This window comes from Colius striatus, chromosome 4 (genome assembly GCF_028858725.1).
Source record: "Colius striatus isolate bColStr4 chromosome 4, bColStr4.1.hap1, whole genome shotgun sequence".
NCBI lineage: Eukaryota > Metazoa > Chordata > Aves > Coliiformes > Coliidae > Colius > Colius striatus.
In genome coordinates, this window is record NC_084762.1 from 67,878,622 (window position 1) to 67,899,057 (window position 20,436).

Here is a 20,436-nt window from a genome sequence, read left to right on the forward strand (position 1 = left end):
GGGCTGGCAGCCGCCACCTCACCCCAGGCAGAGACAGGCCCCGCGCTGCCGTGCCCGTGGCCTCCCGGGCAGCCGGCAAATCTCCCCCAGTAGCGACGGGCCCGCAGGCTCCAGGCTGCCAGGACTACACTTCCCAGACGCCTGCGGGGCGCGCGGCACACCATCCTCGCGTCCCGCCCCTGCGACGGGACTGCTGGGAGTTGTAGTGGGGGGGCAGAAGGAAGATGGCGTCCAAGATTCAAGTGGTGCTGAGGCCGGTGAAGAGTATCATGGTCCGCTTCTGCCCCTTCGAGTCCAATGTGGAGGCCACGAGGTGAGAGGGCGGCGAGGGGAGCGCCAGCCCCGGCACCCGGCCCCGCGGCGGCGCGGGCGTGCTCTGGCCTTCGGGCCTGTGCCCGGCGGGGAGGCTGTGGCCCGGCTCCCTTTTTTCTGTGAACCACCCCGTGCCCTTCCCGGGCCCGCGGCGTGGGTTCTGTGCATCTCACGGCAGACGCAAGGGCCGGACGTTTTAGCTGTTCATTTTATTTGTTTGGAGGGGCAGAAACGGGGGCTGTATGCGCCCGCAGCGTGGCCGGGGGCTGTATGCGCCCGCAGCGTGGCCGGTGCCTGTATGCGCCCGCAGCGTGGCCGGTGCCTGGGCCCTGCCGCCGACCCCAGGCACAGGCCTGCTCCCTATCGCCGCCGGCCGCGCGGAGGGTTCCGAGAGGCAGGGAGAGCGGCCGCCCCAGCCGCCTAGGTCGCAGCACTGCCAGATGCAAAACGAAGCCATTAAAACTGCTGTCGGTGTAGTGCCCTGTGACTTGCTGTCTCTGTAGCCAGCAAAAGACACCTGGTGGACAAATCACGAGAGCAGTGGTAGCAGCTGTTGTTCTCTCCCTGGAAGAGAACCAGTTTTTCCTCAACTTCTGCATCCACTGTACTTTAATTTGTTAAAGATTTGTAGCTTAGTCTAGGCAGAACCTTAATATTTCAGAATGAGAAGGCACTGTGATTGTCGTAAGGGTTCTGCTTGGGGCTAAGTTTTACCAGGATGCACACAACACTCATGCTATGCTTATCATTGGAGGATCTGTCTGCCAAAGTTTAGAGCCTTGCTTGTAGGGATGTACATTTAGCTTTACCAGACTACCTTCTCAGTTGCTGAGCCTGCAGGTGAGGGTCTGTAATCACCAGTCCAAATGCTGATAAAGGGAAAAAGAGAGGGCAACAGCTGGTACTCTATCTTGATAATTAGTGGTTGGAGAAAGCTAAGTATTTATGCTTCTCAAGTGATTCAAGTTCTTCACCCAACTTTTGTAAAATGTCATTTTGCAATATCTTTACAGATACATCTATTATTGAAATTAACTTAAAAACACAACTTTTCCTTTTAACTGCCAGAATGTCAAGTAGCTTTTATGCATTTCAGAAATCTACACGAGACCAATGACATTAAAGAAATAAATACACAAACCTTAACAAGAAAACATTAACAATAAACTGGTGTATAAAGAAAAATGAAAAATACTTTGCTGATTATTTTTTTAATTATTATTATTGTTGTTACTAACCCAGCTGAGAGAAATGCAGAAAGTACATACACTGAATTTTTGCAAATTTCTTTGGTGTGCTTTTTGCATATTAACATATATGGACTGTCTGTCTGGATTTTTAAAGAGTGATCGTCTCATAAGAAGTACCCGATTGATATTATTAAATACAAATCTTATTTTATTGATACTTTTGTTGGCCAGCAATATCAAAATAATCAAAGGAATTTTAGAAATGTACCTACTGTATTTTCTGTCTACATATATAATATATTTTCTTTTTTTTTTAGAGAATTTCTTAGATACATAAGCCATAAAAGAATCCAGACCACTAATAGAAACTGTGAAGTGACTGCTGATGTGCGACATGATGGGTCTGAACCACTTGTAGATGTTATGTTTGGTAAGGACCTCATTTTTAATCTTGACCAAAAAAACGAGACCACCTGATTTTGTGTTGTTATGATGTTATTGTCTTCTCTGATTTTTGTTTTGTTTTGTTTTTATTTTTACTGTGGTTACTTTTTTTGGTTGTGGTCCACAGCTAGATATGCAGCTGGAAGGGAAAAAAAGGAAGTCACTAACAGCCTGATGCCTAGATTTATGTGTGTATATGTCTTTGTACTACAGTTAGATCTGGTGGATCTTGGATGAAAGAACTGACTTAAATTTGGGGTTGAGTCTCCTTTTGTAGTGACATACTTGTGTGTCAGTCAGGTACAGTTCCAGGGAAGGAAATGTGTCTCTGTTTCCATGTAAGAATATGTTTCTCTGTTATCTGTGGTGAAGGCATCTCAGTCTTGAGAACAGAAAAGCAACCTTTAATTGCTTGCGCAACTGAGTAACTTACTCTGCAGTTTGAAGTAACTGCTCATATGGGTAAGACCATACATGTGCAGATGGACTTGTAGAATGAGGTCAACTGATGTACAACTAATTTCTTGGTTTCCTATGAGAGTATGGTGAGCAGGCAGGGAATTTATTGTGGAAGTTTCATCAGTTCTGGAAGCCGCTCAGATTCTAGGCTGTGAACAGATGGCTCTAATCTGCTTTTGTCCTTTTCTCTGGCTGCATCTTCTTTCTTGCTGTGCTATAATGGACCAATATGTAACATAGCCTATTCAAGTTTTCATTGTTATTCATTCTTGCTACCCCCTTTTATTTAAACTTGCATATATGTTGTGATTCAGTATAAATATCAAGAATGTTGAATATACTTTGTTTTGCTTAGGAAAGTCTAGTTATTTCAGTGTAGTAGAGATTGCTTGTTTCTCCCTCTCCCATGTCTCTGTCTTTCCCATCCTTGTCTCTCTAATGTTTTAAGACTTAAGCAGTAAAGTTTATGTTTTTCACAGCATAAACTGAAACCAATTTATTTCAGTAATGCCAAGAGCTACATCTCCAAAGTCCTGATTTTCTAAGAGCTGATTATTTTCCAAGTGAGGAGTTTGCAGTCTCAGTAGTTGGCAAACATGGGGCTGGAACCTGGATGCCATACATGGTATAGCATTATATGAGATTGAATATGAATGGCTTTTGTATTTTTTGAATCTTCCAAAAATAGTTCACTTAGATACAATACTTAACTTTTACTGCCTCCTCCCTGGTTTAAAATAATTTTAGTATTTTAGAAATCCCAATGCTCTCTGAGGTTTCATTTGGTGGGGTTTTTCTTACATTAAAACCAGCAGATTGCTTTGGCTAAAGAGATAAGTTAAACAGACCATAGACAACATGCTGCTAAAATGCTGAGCTATGTGTGGAAATTAGGCCTTCCAGTGCCTTCTGTGCCTTCTGCTAGATGACTGAGGGCATAGTATGAGCCATTCTCATCAAATGTAGTATATATAGTATATAGTATACTATATAGTATAGTTCTTACTATAGAACTATACTATATAGTATAGTTCTTACTATAGGTATTTCTAGACAAATGTTTCAGGTTTTTCAATAATGCAATACAGAAATTAAAGTTTTGTGTCTATTTTGTACAGTTTAATACATTTGTTTGGTGTGGTGTGCAATCGGATTCCTTGGTAAGTGGAGTACTTTCTATTTAGACAAGATGAACAAGGTATTCAGGTTTATATATACAAAAGGGAACTGCACCTTGAAGTAACTGTGACTTGGACTTTGTGAATTCCTCAAATGTTTTCCCTTTCCAGCTGATGGAGAGCGATTGATAATGAAGGGAGCAAACTTGACGACAATAGAAATGTTAACGGCATTGGGCTCCAGATGTAATGCCAAAGAGCTTAAGGAAGAACAGAAAAGTAAGAAGAAGAGTGCCTGAGGAACAGAAAAACAACTGTGCTTGCATTTACTTGCGTTAAAAACAGCCGGCTGCACGGAGGGCTTTTCTTCTAGGCAACAAAACCTGAAAGAGAGAAGATGACCAAAACACTGATCGGTTTAACAGGCAGCAGAACAAACCATCTAAATGTTCCTTGTCTTCGTGTAGAGGAAACCATAGTGGATAAACAAATCTTCTAACACCAGTGAGTCAGAGTGGCTTAAGATGCATTAATGCGTCTCTCTAAGCAGCTGCCTCTGTTGCCTTTGTGTGGGACTGATAGCACATATGTTTGCATATAAATGTGAGCAATGCACATTAGCTATTAAATTAATATTAGAGCAAAGACAGATCTCTTTGACATTTATTTCCTACAAAATTCTTCCACAGCGGGGTGCAAAACATTATGAGAGTGATTATTATTTTTGAAGGCTATTAAATACAAAAATCTGAAGAAAACTTTGAAGGTGTTAATCATTGACTTAGCTGAGGGACAGCAAACTATGAATACATAGTGAATTTTGTAATACCATGTTTATCATACATCTGTTGATACGTCCCTGCCATTTTCTTCCTCTGTCTTTCAAGCAAGTTTGAGAATTGGTAAATGTAAATTTAGCTCAGCAATTAAAGTACAAGGTAGTGGGACAGGGAACACAGAGGAGAGCTAATCTTGCATAAAAGCCCAGTTTAGCTCAAGGGGAAAGGTAAGTTAGTTAAATGGAGAAAAGAGATTCTTTGAAGTTCAGTTTTGTAATATTTTTGTCACTCACTTTTGGGAGATTTCATTAAATATTTTATAAAGATGAAAAGGCTTTATTTGGTGTTTATAGCCCTGTGTCCGTGTCGTGGTTTTGCCCCGTTGGGACAAAAGGGGAGGAAAAAAAAAAAACCATGACTCCTTCCCTTCCTGGTGAAACTTGGAGGGGATCGGGAAGAAAGGAAAAGAGCCCACGTAAGTTGAAATAAGAACAACTTACTAGGAGAAAGTTGAAAAAGAAACAGCTATAACGAAAAAAAAGGTGTATATTACAAAGAAAACTGGTGAGTGATGTAGTCGCTCACCACCTGGGACCTGACCTAAGCAACAGCTCCAAACCAGCAACCAAAAAACCATGACCCTGGAAGAAAGGCTCCTTCCAGCCTGCTCCCCACCTATATAATGGGCATGACGTTAGGATGGTATCGAATACCTGCTGGCCAGCCTGGGTCACCTTTTCAGGCTGTACCCTTTCCTGATTCCTCACGGGAATTAACTCTATCCTAGCTCAAACCAGAACAGTCCCACCCTGTTATTTATCAAAGTCAGTGCTTAGGTGTCTCATCTGTGTTGCAGAGCTCTGTGGGTTTGGGAGGATTCATCTCTCCTCAGGCTGTGCAAGTGGAAGTTTCCACTGCACATGTTATTTCATCTGCATCAGTTTTATTCTATTAGTAATGAAAACGTAAATAAAGTTCCAGGTCTGAGAATTGCAATTGCAGTGCTGTTGAGAGACATTGGTTCTACCTGTTGTTAATCAGATGCCCAACTTCTGTAAAGTTGTTGTACATACGTTTCCAGAGATTTGCAAATGGACACTGTCCTTTCTGAAAGCAACACTGTTTTAAATAGCGCTGACAAAGTTCTTACCAACTTCTTTGCCAGCATGCTGAGGTCAAGATGGTATGTAGGAAGAGTTGAGCTGTGCTAAACATGTTTAATGGTATTTTATGGTGGCCTCTTCCGTGTGTTTGCACCAAATAGAAGAGAATGAGATGACTGGGGCAAATGGGTCAGTGAAATTTAGACATGGGAAGAGTAGATGGGAATGCCTTAGTGTGGGATGAGTACCTTCTTTGCAGTCTCTCATTGGTCTTTTTTTATTAGGCCACCAACTCTTCTGAGGGGTTTCAGAGAGCTGAGCTCCTGAGCCTGTTACTGACCTCCACTCCCTTCTGGTAGAGGAGTTACAAGATCAGCAGAAAATTGAGAGGATTTTGAATCCTGTCCATGTGGAAGAGCATCCTAGAAAATGGACCACATAGAAATAAGGGTGTCCAAAGGACAATTTGGGTTTCTTTTTTATTTTCCCCCCCAATTTAGAAGAGCATCGTATGGCCTGACTTTATCTGAAGAAGCCTTATGGGGAAGTGAAAATTATTCCAGTGGGAAGACACGGCAGTATTATTCATTGCTCCATGAATTATGTACTCATATGCTCCAAAGCCCTCTTACTGTAGTTTATGGGTGGGGGGGGGGGGGGTGTTAATTTTTTTTGAGTTTGTACAATTATATCAATGTGTAAAACTTGTGTTTAAATATGAAGCACTTGCATCCACCTTAGATAACTAGCCATCTCTAAGTACTTAAAAAGTAAACCTGGGGTTAAATAGTATTAAATATTAGACTTTCTGTAGCCAAAATAAATACTCTGCACTGCTGAAGAAAGGTGATTGGTTTGTTTTTTTTTTTTCCTTACTGGCATGGGGTAGGCATCCTGCTCTGTAAAGACATGCTCTTACTAGGTACTTTCATTTTTACTCAAAGATGTGCAGCCTTTGTCACTGAGGTCAGGCCAGAGGTGTGTGCCATAGCCATTGTGACAACTGACAGTTCAGTGGGTGCGTGATGACAGCTGGTGCTGATTTTGCTGTGTGCTAGTAGCTGCAATTTGCAGTGGTAAAGCTGTTATGTTTTGTGTATGAAAAAAAAGTAATGAATAGGATTTTAGGATGCAAAGTCTAAAGGACAACATATAGGGCAGAAAAGGCTAAAAATGCACTCTTGAGACTACAAGGTATTGAAAGTATTGGGATGTGGTTTAGTGAGGTTAATGGTTGAGCTTAAAGGTCTTAAAGATCTTTTCCAAACGTAATCATTCTGTTAAGCAATACAAACAAGCAATACGGACACGGAGGTATTCTGGTGATTATTATGCTAATACTTAGAAAATTGCTCTCCCTGTAACATGAAGATAAAGGTATGAGTTTTTCAAGTATGATAAAAATAATCTTTAATGAATTTATTATCTAAGCATTTAGGTAATTTTGCTGCTGCTGTCTGACTGACTGAAAAAAAGCCCAGCGACCTTTGGCTCTGATGTCTTGCAGACACGCAGAGCCTAGGGCTGTGAATGTAGAGGGTATTAAGATCAGTCATGCAGAACAAAGCAACTCTGGCTGAGCATTGATTTGCCACATTGTTATTCTCTAGTCCACTAATCTTGATTACTATACCCCACCAAAAATGTGAGCACATGTTAAATGTAAAAGGAAAGGGAACAAGCCATAAAAACACTTGGATTAACTAAATACGAACACAACATCAGTGTAGTGTCTCTGATAGCAGGTGATGACATTAAAATGTCTAGAACTCTAGGTAAAGACATGATTAGAATCACCTTAGACCTGTTTATCATACAAGTACTTATTTACAAGTTATTGTCAACGTGTAGGGAAAATAGTCCTGAAACAGAGGAATATGCCATTCTGGTAACACTGGCTGGTCAGGGTACTCCCATTTTAAATCTCTGCAGCATTGTTTTTAGAAAAAAGATAATGATGTTTTTACCAAAGATTTCAACCCAGAGCAGCAGCATTAGTGAATATTTCCACTGCAAGTTTTAACTAGTAGCTGGAACAAGTAAGTAGGAAATTGCAATGTCCTGATGCATTTCATGCAAGGTAGAAACAAGTAGGAACATGCTATCAGATGGAATTCTTCCATGCCACTGCAAATTGTATTATTTTGTCTCAATTTGGGCAATTCCGTGCTATGCATTGTAGGAGAAACTGGGTGCAATACAGTATTGCTGTGCAAACCCCACTTGAGGAGTGGAAGATGCTTTAAATCAATTATTTTGAAAATGTTGCAATCTAATAGGGATTTTTTTTTTCTGTTTTTCAATGTGCAAAAGGTATTTCAGAAAAATTGCCCACAACAATTTGCCTTGTTGGATGTGAAAGAGTGCATGAGTTCTGACTGGCTTTTTCTAGTTCTTTACCTCTACTATATATGACTTGTGAATGACCAAGGAATTTTGCATGGTCTAAGGAAGGCCCTCCCCCCAAATATTTAAATATCATCTGACTGTATTTAACAGTTCTCCAAACTTTTACTCCCAAACGTGTCTTCTGCATGCATGCTCCCCAGTGCAGGTGTACACACCCTTGGCAGCTCAGGAACTGCTGGCTTACTGCCCACCTCCTCAACCACACGTGTGACCAGTTTCTCTGGATGCCAGGCCCTGCTTCTGCTCTGGGGGTTTGGAGTCACCTTCAGGCTGACAGCAGTGGTGTCACCTGCCAGCAGCACCTCTCTCAACTGCCCTTCCCTGCCCTCCCTTCTCGTGGTCTGGCAGCCTTTTTCTTTCCTGGTACTGTTTGATCTCATTCGGTCTCAGCTTTTCCCCCTGGAGTGCCTGAGTCACTCTTTTCAGTCTTTTTACTGTCTGCCAAGAGCTCACAGTAGCTTCAAGCAGCTGAGGTGCTGGTGCTTTACTCCTCATAGACCACTGCTTGTTTTCTGCTGGCATAGCCTTGCTCTGTTTGCTGAGAAATGTTGGGACAGAGCAACACAAGCAGTTAGAGGTGCTACTTTGCTTCTGATCGTCTTGAGCTTAAAAGAAAATCTTCTTTCATTGAGCTGGCCATCTCAAGGTATTACAAAACCAAGGCTCTGTCCAGAGACTGATGTTAGAGTTGTGAGGGCAAAGGAGTTGCCAACCTGTTTTGATCAGTCTCTTCAAGTGGTGCTTGAAGGCAGAGTTAAGGCAAGCATAGGGACTCTGCTTGGCTTAAATCAGTCTTGTACAGACAGTGTTGCCAGCAGAAGTTAATAGCGTATAAAAGGAGATTTCTGCATTGTGCTTCAAGGGATGAATTTGACTTGCTTACATATGAAAACATTTTAAAAAAAGATAAAATAGCTAGAAAAGTGGACCAGCAGACCTGTTTGTGAAGGGAATTCTTGGTCAATAGGAGCAAAGCCTGGGAAAGAGGAGTCTTCTGTGGACAGGTTTTTACAAGTCAGACAGGTAATCTCTGCAGGAAGTCCAGAGGACAGGCAGGAGGCAAAACAGCAGATTCCTCCCTTACTCAGGCACTACTCCTCAGTTTCTTTTGGCCCCTCCACCCTCTTTCAGCAAGGAGTCAAAGACTGTAACAATAGCATGCAAAGCCATCAAGTCTATCATCTTAAGCACAGTTCTTGCACAGATTCACCAAACTGCACTTTCATTACTGTGGAATCTGAGTGGTTCACATCACCTGCATGGTATTATTTTCATGGGATTTTTAAGGTCTCCTTTTCTAGGTGGACCTTTCTAGAATTCATCTCTAAAATGCACTTCTCAAATTAGTTTTGAAGTATTCACTGAAAATGGCAAATTTAAGAATGTGATGATTAATTCTTCCTTTCCTTTACATAGCTGGATCAGTTTTGAGTCAAGCTGCACATAAAAGTGCCAGAATCAGTACCAGAAACTATCATGTGGCAGAAGCATAGGAAAAAGTCGGGGAACTGCAATGTAATGTCTTACTTCCTTATAGATTCTCTCTGGCCTACATGTTAGAAATGCAAGATCATATCTTGAGAAGGAATCAAGGACGTAAACATAAATACCATGAGGCTTTTCAAGTCTGGAAGAGCAAACTGGAGAATACCTGCTAGTCCTGCCAGAGATGCCAGAGGCAAGAATTTTCTTAGAAGATGTTTTGAATGCGAGTCATGGAGCCAAGAAGCTTGGCAAACTTGGTGTGTTGGCAATGGGAATGGGATTAGCTTTAGCTTCCAAATGTTTGTTGTGCTCTTTTTTCCTATTTTTTTCCCTTAAGTTCTTTTACAGTCTGTAAAAGAGGAAATCTGTTCTGAAAGGTGAATTAGAACTGGAAGCTGTCCGAACTGGAAGCTAATGCTTCCAGTGTGACACCCTGGAAGAGCCTATCTCTGCCTGCTGCCTTCAGGTGAGAGGAGACTGGTACTTATAGCCTTCATCAACAGTGCCCTGGGGATCTGTTTCACACCTAGGCCCTTGTCACCCCAGGATGGAGTCCTTTGAGAGCCCTGATCTGGTAGACAGGCTATACATATCCCTAACCTGAGAAAGGTGTTGGTGTCCACATGACACTGAAAAGGCCTTTCCTCTGTGGAGGATGTGTCAGGCTTTGCACTCCAGACTTCTATAGCTGTGACACTCTCCTTTGTGACATTTGTCTGGGTTGGACTAGGTGATCTCTAGAAGTCCTTTCCAACCCCTACCATTCTGTGATCCTGAGAATAAAAGGTAGTGCAATTGTTACAACTATAAACTTTTTTTCCTGAAGTTACCTTCACAGTGATCGATTAATGTCCATAATAATGAAACTCTGCTTATAATATGCAGTCAGTAAAAAGAAAAGAGTTAAAGCTTTTATATCCCTTCCAAAATCCTGTTGCCACATCTGTGATTTGTGATTCTAAATTTCATAAGATAATTAGTCATCATTAGTATAAATATTTCTTTATCATTATTTATTCCAAATTATTTTGCCACTCCTTGTCCTTACCTTGAAGTCCTTATTATTCCAGACCACACAGAAGGGACGGAGGTGGGGATTTTAGTTGGCTTTACTTATAGAACCTTGGGATCATTGTACATCTGAGGTTTCTAAAAAGCCACGCCACAGGATTATCTTTCTGACCGTCTCACTCTGTAAGCAGGTATCCCCTGCTAATATGCTTTTGTTTTATGTGGATCAAAGGCCTATTCAGTGCTAAAACTACAGTTGTTAACAATTTGTAGTCATCCTGCTGGGTTTTTTTTTAAAGATTTATTTACATTGTAATGACTATGCTGATTCTTAAATTCTGATGTTTTTTGTGAATGTTTGTTATTCAGGTGAAATAGTACTGCTAAATAAAGAGAATTTTTTCAAAGCTTAAAGTCCATATATCTGCAGTCACTGTGAGCAGGGCTAGAACTGACATCTGGTCCTTTTTGCCTGGAATGAGGAGAAATGAAGCTCTTTCTGGTCACCACAGGCTCTGGAGCTTTCTCTCCTGTCATTGAGGCAGAACATGACCAGTGAGCTCTTGCACCATTGCTGCAGTAGACTTTGCTCTCATTGTAAGCATTTCCTTTTAAACTTGCTTTGAACATGCTGCTGACAGCGCATGTCAGGCCCTATGCTGAGGTTGCCGGTGTATTAATTGCATTACAGCAATGCTCAGTGGGATCCAAGAGGGCCAGGGCTCCAGTGCAGTGTGGCACAAAGCTCATTGATGAAACACAAGCTCTGCTGAGCGCTTTTAGCTCAGAGGTAACAAAAGGCTGATGTGCTAGATCTTGAGCATGTTGACATACAAATGAAAATGTGCAGGTTCCTCTGTTGCTCCATAATCCCTGGTCTAGTATTGCCCAAGAAAATGGCTCCTGAGCTGGAGTGAAGCTTACCTAGGCTGACTGTGCAACCATAGCCTGTGTTTCATCATGTCTGCCCAATGATGACATGGCTGGGAAGGGAAAACCACACTTGTACAACAAGGAAACAGAAACAAAGCTGTGCTACCTGTGCATTTTTTTTTCATCCATGCCTTGGGGGTGAGTAACTATTATTCACGGACTGCTTTAATTTTTTTCACAGCTAGGGAGAGGCCAAAGAGTAAAATTTGGGCTGTGGTGCCCAGTTTTCCTGGCCATTTTTTCAGGCTGTCTTAAGAGATAATCTTGTCTAGAAGAGGCCTACCACTTAGAGAAGGTACTAGATACATATGACATGTCTCTATACTAGAAGGAAAGCGAGATCCTCTTTTTTACACAGTAAAGCAAAGTATCGCACTATCAGATTGAGTTCCCTCCAAATGAAACATATGGGCAGCTTAATGAGTAAAGGTCTAAGGAGAAAGTTACACGTCTTATGCAACCCAATCAGCGATATGTTGCAGATGAGGAGGTGGTGCTCTGCCCTGCCCAAGAAGCCAGTATTATGACTCCAAAAGACAAAATATGGCTTACCTTGCATGCAATGGGCAACACTATGGCTACGTGAAGAGAAACCTCAACACTGCTTCCCAACTCTCACGTCTGATGAAGCATCACTGCACAACACACGCTTGCCCAGAGGAGTAGAACAAAGTGCGGTCTTTTGCCTTGGCCTTTGCTTCGCCCGTGGTAATGAAGGCCTGTAATATCCTTCCCTCCTACAAGACATGAGGGCTTGGCTACCTTGGGAAAACATTAACTCTGGCAGGCCCAAGCTGCCAAGAGGGTGGTTGCTCACAACTGGGGCTACGTGCTTTCCGTGCAGCTAATTTCCACAGAAGAATTTACACTTCTCATTGTAAATTTGATTCTCCTTCTCTTGGACAGTTTGTAGTCTAAATGAGTAAAGCTTGAGAGTAAAGTTTCAGCTGTCTGTGCTGAAACAGTGACATGTAGTATAGGAATTCAATGCTTTCCATATTAAATTGTGTATTTGCTACTTCTCATCATCTAGAGAGAAGATGACGCTACACACACAAAACATATTTGACTGTGACATCAGCCTCAAGCCAGGCAGGAACTGAAATTTACAGAGACGGATCCCTTTGGCCCAAATCAGATAACTCTGAATATCTAACCATTTTATTTTGGCTTCCCAAGTAGGAGCCATATTTGACCAATATGTATGCTCTATTTCACAGTAAAATATAAATAATTTTGTAGCCCAGTCCTCTTGTACCAGAAGGATACATCTCTAGTTACTTTATTTGCTATGTGAGATACCACAAATTTCAGCACTGACCTGTTTCAAGTAAGTTTTGATAACTGGCAGTGATGGTATCACAGCCAGCAATCCATACTGCCTGATTAATTTGCAAAACAGATTTCTGTACAAATTGAGGGGGAGTTTTCACTGTATGCTAACTGTCTGCATTTCAGGAAAGTGAGATAAGATACTCCTTACCTCTTAATACGAACTTACATGCCTAGACTTGAAAAATTTGTGAGGAGAATAAATCAAACCAAATGACTTGTGGGAAGATTAAAAAATGTAGCAATGTTCTGCACAGGTAGGTAGCTGGATCTCCAGATACTTCAGATCCAGAAATACTGTCTCACCACTAGATGGAAATAGTGGATTTTACATCATCTTCTGCTGCATTATCAGCACTTACACCTGAATACTATTTGCATATCATAAGCCATCTGCAGGCAGCACTGCAGAAATATGGACCAAAATTCTTTGCTAGCATACATGGAGTAAAACCAAGATTTCTATTTCTAGAAATTGTCCCCATTTCACAAGAATGAAGATTTCCTAATTCCTAAAAAATGTTTCTGTTTGAGCCCTCCTCTAATTGCTTTTAATTTTACTTTCTGTAAGCAACCAGAAAAGAAGTGCAGGACAGACAACATTAAGTAGTAAACATCAGCCTAATTTAAAATTTACTCTGAAATATGTTGTGCAAGACAAAAAAGGCAAGAAGAAAGATAAAAGTGAAAGCAAGTTGAAAGTCTTATGTTTCAATGTACCTACTTAATGACCAAAAAAAAGCAACGTGGCTTGCTGCCTTATGAGCAGACGCTATAGTGTTGTTTGCATATTAAAAGCAAACAAATAGAGAAGTGGAAGGTAATTAAAGGTGGCTCAGAACGGAAGGAGAATTAAACAGAGTATTTTTTTAAAAAATTCTCAGTTGAGAAATGAACCTGTTAGTGTATGAAAATCTAGCCTTTTCTAGAAAGTATTGAACCTTCAGACTGATTCAGCTTAGCTCTACTAAGTTGCACCACCGCAATGTGTAAAGGAAAGTGTCTGCCTTGCACCAAAACATTTGGATTCATGGCACTTTCTCATTCTGTGAAATGCTGGAACCAACACAGAGACCTTGCTGTCTTCTCTGGTTTTGAGAACTCCGTCTCAAACTCTTCCACAAAAGCACTAGAAGAGAAATGTAGCCATGGCTACTCCATCAAAACCCCTCCAGGCACTAGGTGTATCATCAGATTGTTATTTTTTCTGGTCAGGAGAAAGTAGCTATGGATTTCATCCAGTCTGACACAAAGCCAAAAGAGACAAAGTCTTGCACAACCCTGATGTGAGAACCAAATCTTGGGGGATACATTGGAATCAAGATTTCTGTTGTGGCTTAGAAATGGTAGCTTTCTCACAGAGAATGACAGTAAATGTCTCTACTCATCAGAGAGAATTTGACAAAAGATTGGCCTAAACCTCATGAGGCCTGGTAAGGGAGTAGATTTTATGATAGGAGTTCTGTGTCAGTGTACAGTAGTGGCAGCTGCCATGCTTTCCCTTACTAGTAATTAGGGGATCACAGTTCAATATGAACAAAGGCTGAGGTACAAAATCAGCATTTATTCTAGTGCTAATGCACAAGTTTGCATTCAGGCTTTGATTTTTTCCTGTTTACTGCAAGTGCCTGCATTAGTTCTGCACTTTGGTTTGTCTTGTTTGCTACCTGATCACTGTCTGTAACAGGTCTGCTCCCAGGGCACAGCACGCTGTGGATTGCTGGAGTTCAGTAATATGAGCACTGGCACAGGCTGCCCAGAGAGGTTGTGGATTCTCCTTCTCTGAAGGTTTTTACAGCCTGCATGGACGAGTTCCTGTGCAACCTGATCTAGGGGAACCTGCTTTAGCAGCGGGGAAGGATTAGAGGGTCTCTAGATGTCCCTTCCAACCCCTACCATTCTATGATTCTGTGTGATATACCAGTGGGATTTGTGGGGAAGCTGGGAAAGCCTGCAATCAAACCCGATAAGCTGCTTTGGGACCGTGTCCTATCCTTGTTTCTACTTGAATTATCCATAAAATTCGTGATATGTAAGAAACAGTGTAGCTTAGGGTTCAGGATTAAAAAACTCTACAGTAGCCCAAATCCTGGAGACTAGCTTCAGACCCCATGGGTGTCAGAGCACAGCCCAGAGGACTCTTTGGCGGCTGTGGGCACCGCGTGGTGGTAAGATGCGTTAAGGCTGCCACGTTCACCGGTGGAACGGCTCCGGCAGCCTCTCACCGCTTCTGGGCGCAGCGTTGCCGTCCCTGGGAGCCGCAGGCCCGGCGTACGGGTAGTGTGTAGACACGGTGCTGGTGTTCGTGGCGGGAGGAGGCCGGGGATCCGTGCAGCGTGCCCGCTCTTGCCACTGCCGCCGCGGGCGGGACTCTGCGGGCGGGGGCTCGGCGGGGAAGGGGCCAGGGCGCGGCGGGCGCCCCATTGGCTCTCCACGGCAGCACATGTCGCCAGCCCCGCTATAAAGGCGGCCGCGGCCCCGGCGCAGCTTGTCCTCCTGCCTCCGCGCTTTGCCAGGGACACTGCCAGCCCCAGCGCCGTTCGCCATGGCCATCGATGCGTATTTGGGCAAATGGTGCCTCATCTCCAGCGAGGGCTTCGAGGAGTATATGAAGGAGCTGGGTAAGGTGCCGGCGGCTCTCTGCTTACGGGGAGGAGAGAGGGAGGGATGTCAGCCGCGGCCGCGCCGCCGCTGCCGTGGCTGCTGCTGCCGGCGAGGCCCTGTCCAAGGTCCGCGGCGGGCGCGGGCGAAGGGTGCGGGGGGTGATGCCACGCTGCTCCGAGATGCGGCACCGGGAGCTCCGTGTCCTCCCGGCGCCGGGGAGGGAGCGCCGACCCGGAGCAGACCTTCCTCCTGGGATAGCTGCCGACTTTGCATCCTAAAGATGTCGGCAACCCTTTTTGCACCGTAATGGCCGGGAGGCAGGTGCCAGTGCCAACAAGCACATCCCCGCCGCCCCGCGCTGCGCCTTCCCCCCTGCTCGGCCGCCCCCTCCCGCCGGCGGCACCCCGGATTATCCGCCGGTGCCAGCAGCCCGGCTGTCATTAGGTCGGTTCGCTCCTCCCTCTCCGGGTAAGGGCCCTGACCGAGGAGGGGGCAGACATAGCCGGGAGGCTGCAGGCCGGTGCTGCTGCGGCGGCCGGGCCGGGTTCCTCCCGCTCGGGCTGGCCACATGCAGATTTGAGCCTGAGCTGCCTTTCCGTGCAGTCACCTTGGGTGTCTCCTCACCAGAAAGCCAAACTGGATCACGTCTGGCAGCACTGCCAGAGGCTGTTTGTATTCTCCTATGGGTAGCACACTTGTCTCAGGAAGATAGTCCTGGTTTGTAATCCCTGCTTCCAGGTCACCCCACGTTTTGTAACACCAAGTTACCAAATGAAGAAGAGACCTAACAGCAGGGAGCATTCTTGGCAAGCTTAGATTTGCTGCTTCCCTGTGGGCATCCTGGCCAATGGGAGATGCACACCTTGCGGTGTGCCTGTAGCCCAGGAGCTTTTTATTTTCTGAAATTTATTTGCTAGGATAACTTCTGACGAGGTGGAAGATGTGGCTTTGAATGTCTTTGGAAGGAGGCGAGGAAGGAATTTAGCCCTTGCGCTTGCTCTTCATGTAAAACACAAAAGGCGTCACTGCATTTGTACTCTGCAGGAGGTGGTGGCTGTAATTGCGGTTTTGTGAGAGGCCCATCAATATGTGATAGCTATGATGTGAGAAAGCCTTCCTGGATTAAGCACTGTGGGAGACTTTGGAGGAAATGCAAGAATTTTAAGCTCAGCTCAGTTCAGCCATGGATTAGGATGCCACAGTGCTCAGGAATAACAGCCTGGGCTAGGCATGTGCCAAGCTGCAATTTCAAAGTAGAAATTAAGTAGTGCAACTGCAGAGCACCTCCTGTGTGTAGGCAGCAACTAAGTGGTGTTTAGTTGGTTGGTTTTAAATCACAGTCTTAAAAAACAGTCGCTTTTCCTTTTTTTTCCAATTACAATTTAGGCAACTAAATTTACTCCAAGTCACAATTTAGGAACCAGTCCTTTAATGGATATCAACCTTGCTGACTACTTAGGGAATGCTCTGACTGATTCTGTTGATGCACCGTAAATGAGATTCTGTTCAGTCTGTAAAAAGAAAATTCAAGGATAAAGAAGTTTGATTTTCACTCCTTGCCACATGGAAAATGTATGTGTCTCCTCTGTTTAGTTGGATCCCAAGGCATAGCTGATCAGATAACTCACTGCTTACTTTGGCTGTATGACAGTAAAGGGGTGGCTGGAGGGTTGCTGTGACAATAATTTACAATTCTGGTCAGAAAAGATGGACTGAAGAGGGCCAGTTTTTGCTCTGCAGCTTCAAGCTTAAGAGTCATTCCTGGAATCTCAGTTGAGTCTGGAGAAGCAGTATCTGGGAAGTATATCTCCCAAGGAAATGGTAATCTTTACTTTGTAGATTCAGCCATAGCCGAAATATCCTGTACACGCCAGGGGAGTGCTGTGCTCTAAAGAGACATTTTCTAGCGACATCAGCTGCAGAGCCCAGTCATTCACTGACTTGGTGGCACTTTCTGATCCATTTGGTTGCTTATCAATTCTTGATTCACATCTGCCCTTTCCAGTTTGATGGATTTACCTTTTTTTCCCTGACTATCCTCTTATTCCTATCTTCATCCTTCTGATCAAAAAGATACAAACAAATCACTCAAATAGTGCTTGCAGGTGCTGAGGCAGGGTGAATCCTTTGCTGAAGAGTTTTTAGGGCTACTATTAGCAGATGGTGAATTTTCAGTCATTCTCAAAGCTCATTTCGCGATCAATGTGTGTGTGTGTGTGTGTGCAAGCACTATTTGGCATGACACTTGTTTTCAAGTTAGCAAGTCCATACTTTGGATATTAAAAATAGCACGTTTGCAATTGTATACAAAGCAATGGAAGAGTATTTATTGAGCAAGTTGAAATAAGTATGCAGGTGGATTAATCTGTCGATTAAAAATCGTCTTTAGAATTTTTGCTATGTTCAGAACTTGAAGGCAATAAATAATCTTGTCTTATTTCAAGCTTTTGTGTCTGGGATTTCTTTTTTACAGTTTATTTCTGTTTGTAAAAATCCAGTGCTGAGTTGTGGGACATCTGAGAGTCCTCTAGAGGGCAAAATAGATTTAACTTGAACTCTCTGAGGAAGCAAAAGCCTACCCCTGTGAATAAGCTTTTTTTCCTTCCTCATCAGTGAATAATTTAAAACATCCTCTTTCTTTGTGTCTCTCGAGCTTTTATTCTCGAGTGTATTTAAGTGCCCAATTAAATGACAATTAGGTAGTTTAATTCCTGTGTGGTCCTAAGCCTTAGGGCTTAACTGACTCTGTGTCTCTCCTCTTACAGGTGTGGGTATGGCCATGAGAAAAATGGGAAGCATGGCCAAACCAGATGTTTACATTATTAAAGATGGAGACACAATCACCGTGAAAACAGAAAGCACCTTCAAAACTTCACAGTTCAGTTTCAAAATTGGTGAGAAATTTGAGGAAAATACATTAGATGGCAGGAAAACTCAGGTCAGTATAATAGGCTTTCTACTGAAAAAACACAATTCTCTGGGTGTTTCATGGGCAGAGATGCTATCTAAAAATCAGTTTTGACATACACACCAACAATGCTTTATTTGAGGAACAGCTGTCTCTGTAAGTCTCACTGAACTAAATTCTTCTTTTCCTTTTCTTTTTTTCATGGATTAAGCAACTTCCAAAGAGAGAAAATGCTGAAACAAATGATATTTTTGTGGTTTTCAATTTGTAGCAGAAGCATTGTGTTAGTAAAACTAACAGACCTCTAAATCCCCTTTAAAGCCAAATGCCACTTCATGAAGCTTGTGGAAAAAAAAAATCCATTGGTGTTTAATCAGAGACAATTCAGCCCTAGAGCTAACCTTTCAGCTCAGTTTCCTATCTGCCTAACAAGAGAGCCTGCTTCTATGTACAGCAGAGTAACAGACACAGAAGTCATACATATGAATCACAGTCCCTAATCCCCAGTTTTAGAAAGCAAAGAGCTTTTCCCTTCATTGGATAGGGAAAATATTAATCCAAAAGAGGTTAAACAAAGAAGATCTCAAATATGTCTCCCTAGTTTCCTCTTGAGTACTCTGTATCATTTCCTGACCCCTCCAGCCACACGTCTGATCGTGTAAAAATACTGGAATTGCTGCTAAAGGTTACACAAAAGCTCAAAGCCCATGTACAAAGAGATGAACAGAGGACATTCTCTGTTCTTGTTAATTGAAATTTTGCCTGCTGTCAAAGGTCTGTCTGATGCAGGAATGTGTTGCAGCAGTGCGTGAGCAAGCAGTGAGCTACTGTAAGAAGCGGAACAATAAATCATAGAAGATGATATACTGACTTTGTAGATGTCAATGGTAAAGTTACTACTGAGTGAGCGAGGGTGCGAATTTTTCCTTTAGAACGCAGTGTTGGAAAGCCTCAGTCTCCATCAAATGCTGTGGGTAAAATACTGATGTTTGGGTTCTTCTTTCAGACCCTTATCAGCTTAAAAGATGATGGATCATTGATTCAGGAGCAGGAATGGGATGGCAAGAAGACCATAATAACACGGAAGCTAGTGGACGGACAGTTGGTGGTGGTAAGTCCAGTTCTGCTTTCTAATGCTAGAGTGCTGCTGGCTGGTAGCCTGAAAAGTAACCCTAAAAAGGTCTTTTTACTTGTGGTCTGTACTGAGGCAAATTAGTAAATCTATCTCTTTTATCTTTTAGGAATGTGACATGAATGGTGTCAAATGCACTAGAGTCTACCAGAAAGCATGAGGATATCTTCATGTTCAGTAGAAACTTGCTACAAACAACTCAGTTCAGTGGACAGAGCTCCTTTACACTCCATATTTTCCTTTTCCCTGTTTTTTAGTATTTCAATGGACTGAGTAGCTGAGTGCAATCCTTTTTAAAAGATGTGGTGTAACTGTTATGTAACTATTCCGAACTTATGAGACTATTGAATAAAACTGACAAATATATGATATGGAAATGTTGTTACTACAGTGGAATTTTAAAGTGAGGTTTTATAAAAATTCAGTTTGGTTTTAGGCTCTTGCATACGCTGCCTTCAGTTCAAGGTAATGCAATATATGTCAATAGACAACAGCAAGCGGAATTTTGACCAGAAACCTTAATGGCTGAAGTAGTAAGATCTGAAATAGAAAAAACCTTCAGAGTTCAGGCTGTAGAGTTATTTCTAACTTGCATATTACAAAGTAAATAGAATTTACTTTGGGTATATAAATAAAAGATAAGCTTTGCTGATGTTTAAGTAGAGGAATGTATTTTCAGGGATTAGATTGGTTTTTTTTCATGTTTTAAACCCACAATGAGCATCATAAGCTTAAGAAAACCCATACATTTTTTACTGAAAGGAAGCCTTATTTTGAGAAGACTTTGTTTTCCTAGCAAAATTCTTATTTCCTATCTAGTAACACTCTGTAATCTCTTAACCAAAATCTACTGAAATACTGCCTAAAACTTAAACCCTCATTTTATTTATTATTGTTTTTTTTTAAACTGGCTTGAAACACCTAGCAAATGGAGTTTATATGCTTTGAAACACCTAGCAAATGGAGTTTATATGCTTTAAAGTGCCATAATAAACAATCAGAACCTATCAGCGTCTTGAGTACTACATTTACACTGGTTGGGAAACAGAGCCTATGATGATACTGTTCTTCAAGAAGTTGTCCAACCAAGCAAAATGAAAAAAGTTTCAATGAATTTCTGTCACACCAGACAAATGTCCTAAAAGTGAAACTGTTTGACAACAGATGATGGGAGATTCTGTGAGATTAAGAAGCCCATGAGATCGTGCAATTGCACA

The 20,436-nt window shown here is 42.6% G+C and overlaps 2 protein-coding genes across 3 annotated transcripts; both read left to right on the forward strand.

The window, feature by feature from the left end:
• Nucleotides 1-210: 210 nt before the first annotated feature.
• MRPL53 (mitochondrial ribosomal protein L53) lies at nt 211-6,035 on the forward strand. Of its 2 annotated transcripts, XR_009818630.1 has the most exons (4): nt 211-313; nt 1,820-1,932; nt 3,695-4,027; nt 5,690-6,035. XR_009818630.1 is itself a non-coding variant. In XM_061995159.1 (3 exons), exons 1-3 carry the CDS (start codon nt 225-227, stop codon nt 3,820-3,822), a joined length of 330 nt encoding a protein of 109 aa, XP_061851143.1. In that variant the 5' UTR covers nt 211-224; the 3' UTR covers nt 3,823-4,634. The 2 variants fall into 2 exon arrangements, 1 of the variants encoding a protein (XP_061851143.1); XM_061995159.1 differs by lacking the exon at nt 5,690-6,035 and having other exon boundaries at nt 3,695-4,634.
• A 9,021-nt stretch (nt 6,036-15,056) lies between these two features.
• LOC104559506 (fatty acid-binding protein 5) lies at nt 15,057-20,226 on the forward strand. The gene is made up of 4 exons (XM_061995095.1): nt 15,057-15,196; nt 17,945-18,117; nt 19,094-19,198; nt 19,329-20,226. The coding sequence occupies exons 1-4, from the start codon at nt 15,121-15,123 to the stop codon at nt 19,377-19,379; spliced, it is 405 nt and encodes a 134-aa protein (XP_061851079.1). The 5' UTR covers nt 15,057-15,120; the 3' UTR covers nt 19,380-20,226.
• The last annotated feature ends 210 nt before the right edge of the window (nt 20,227-20,436 follow it).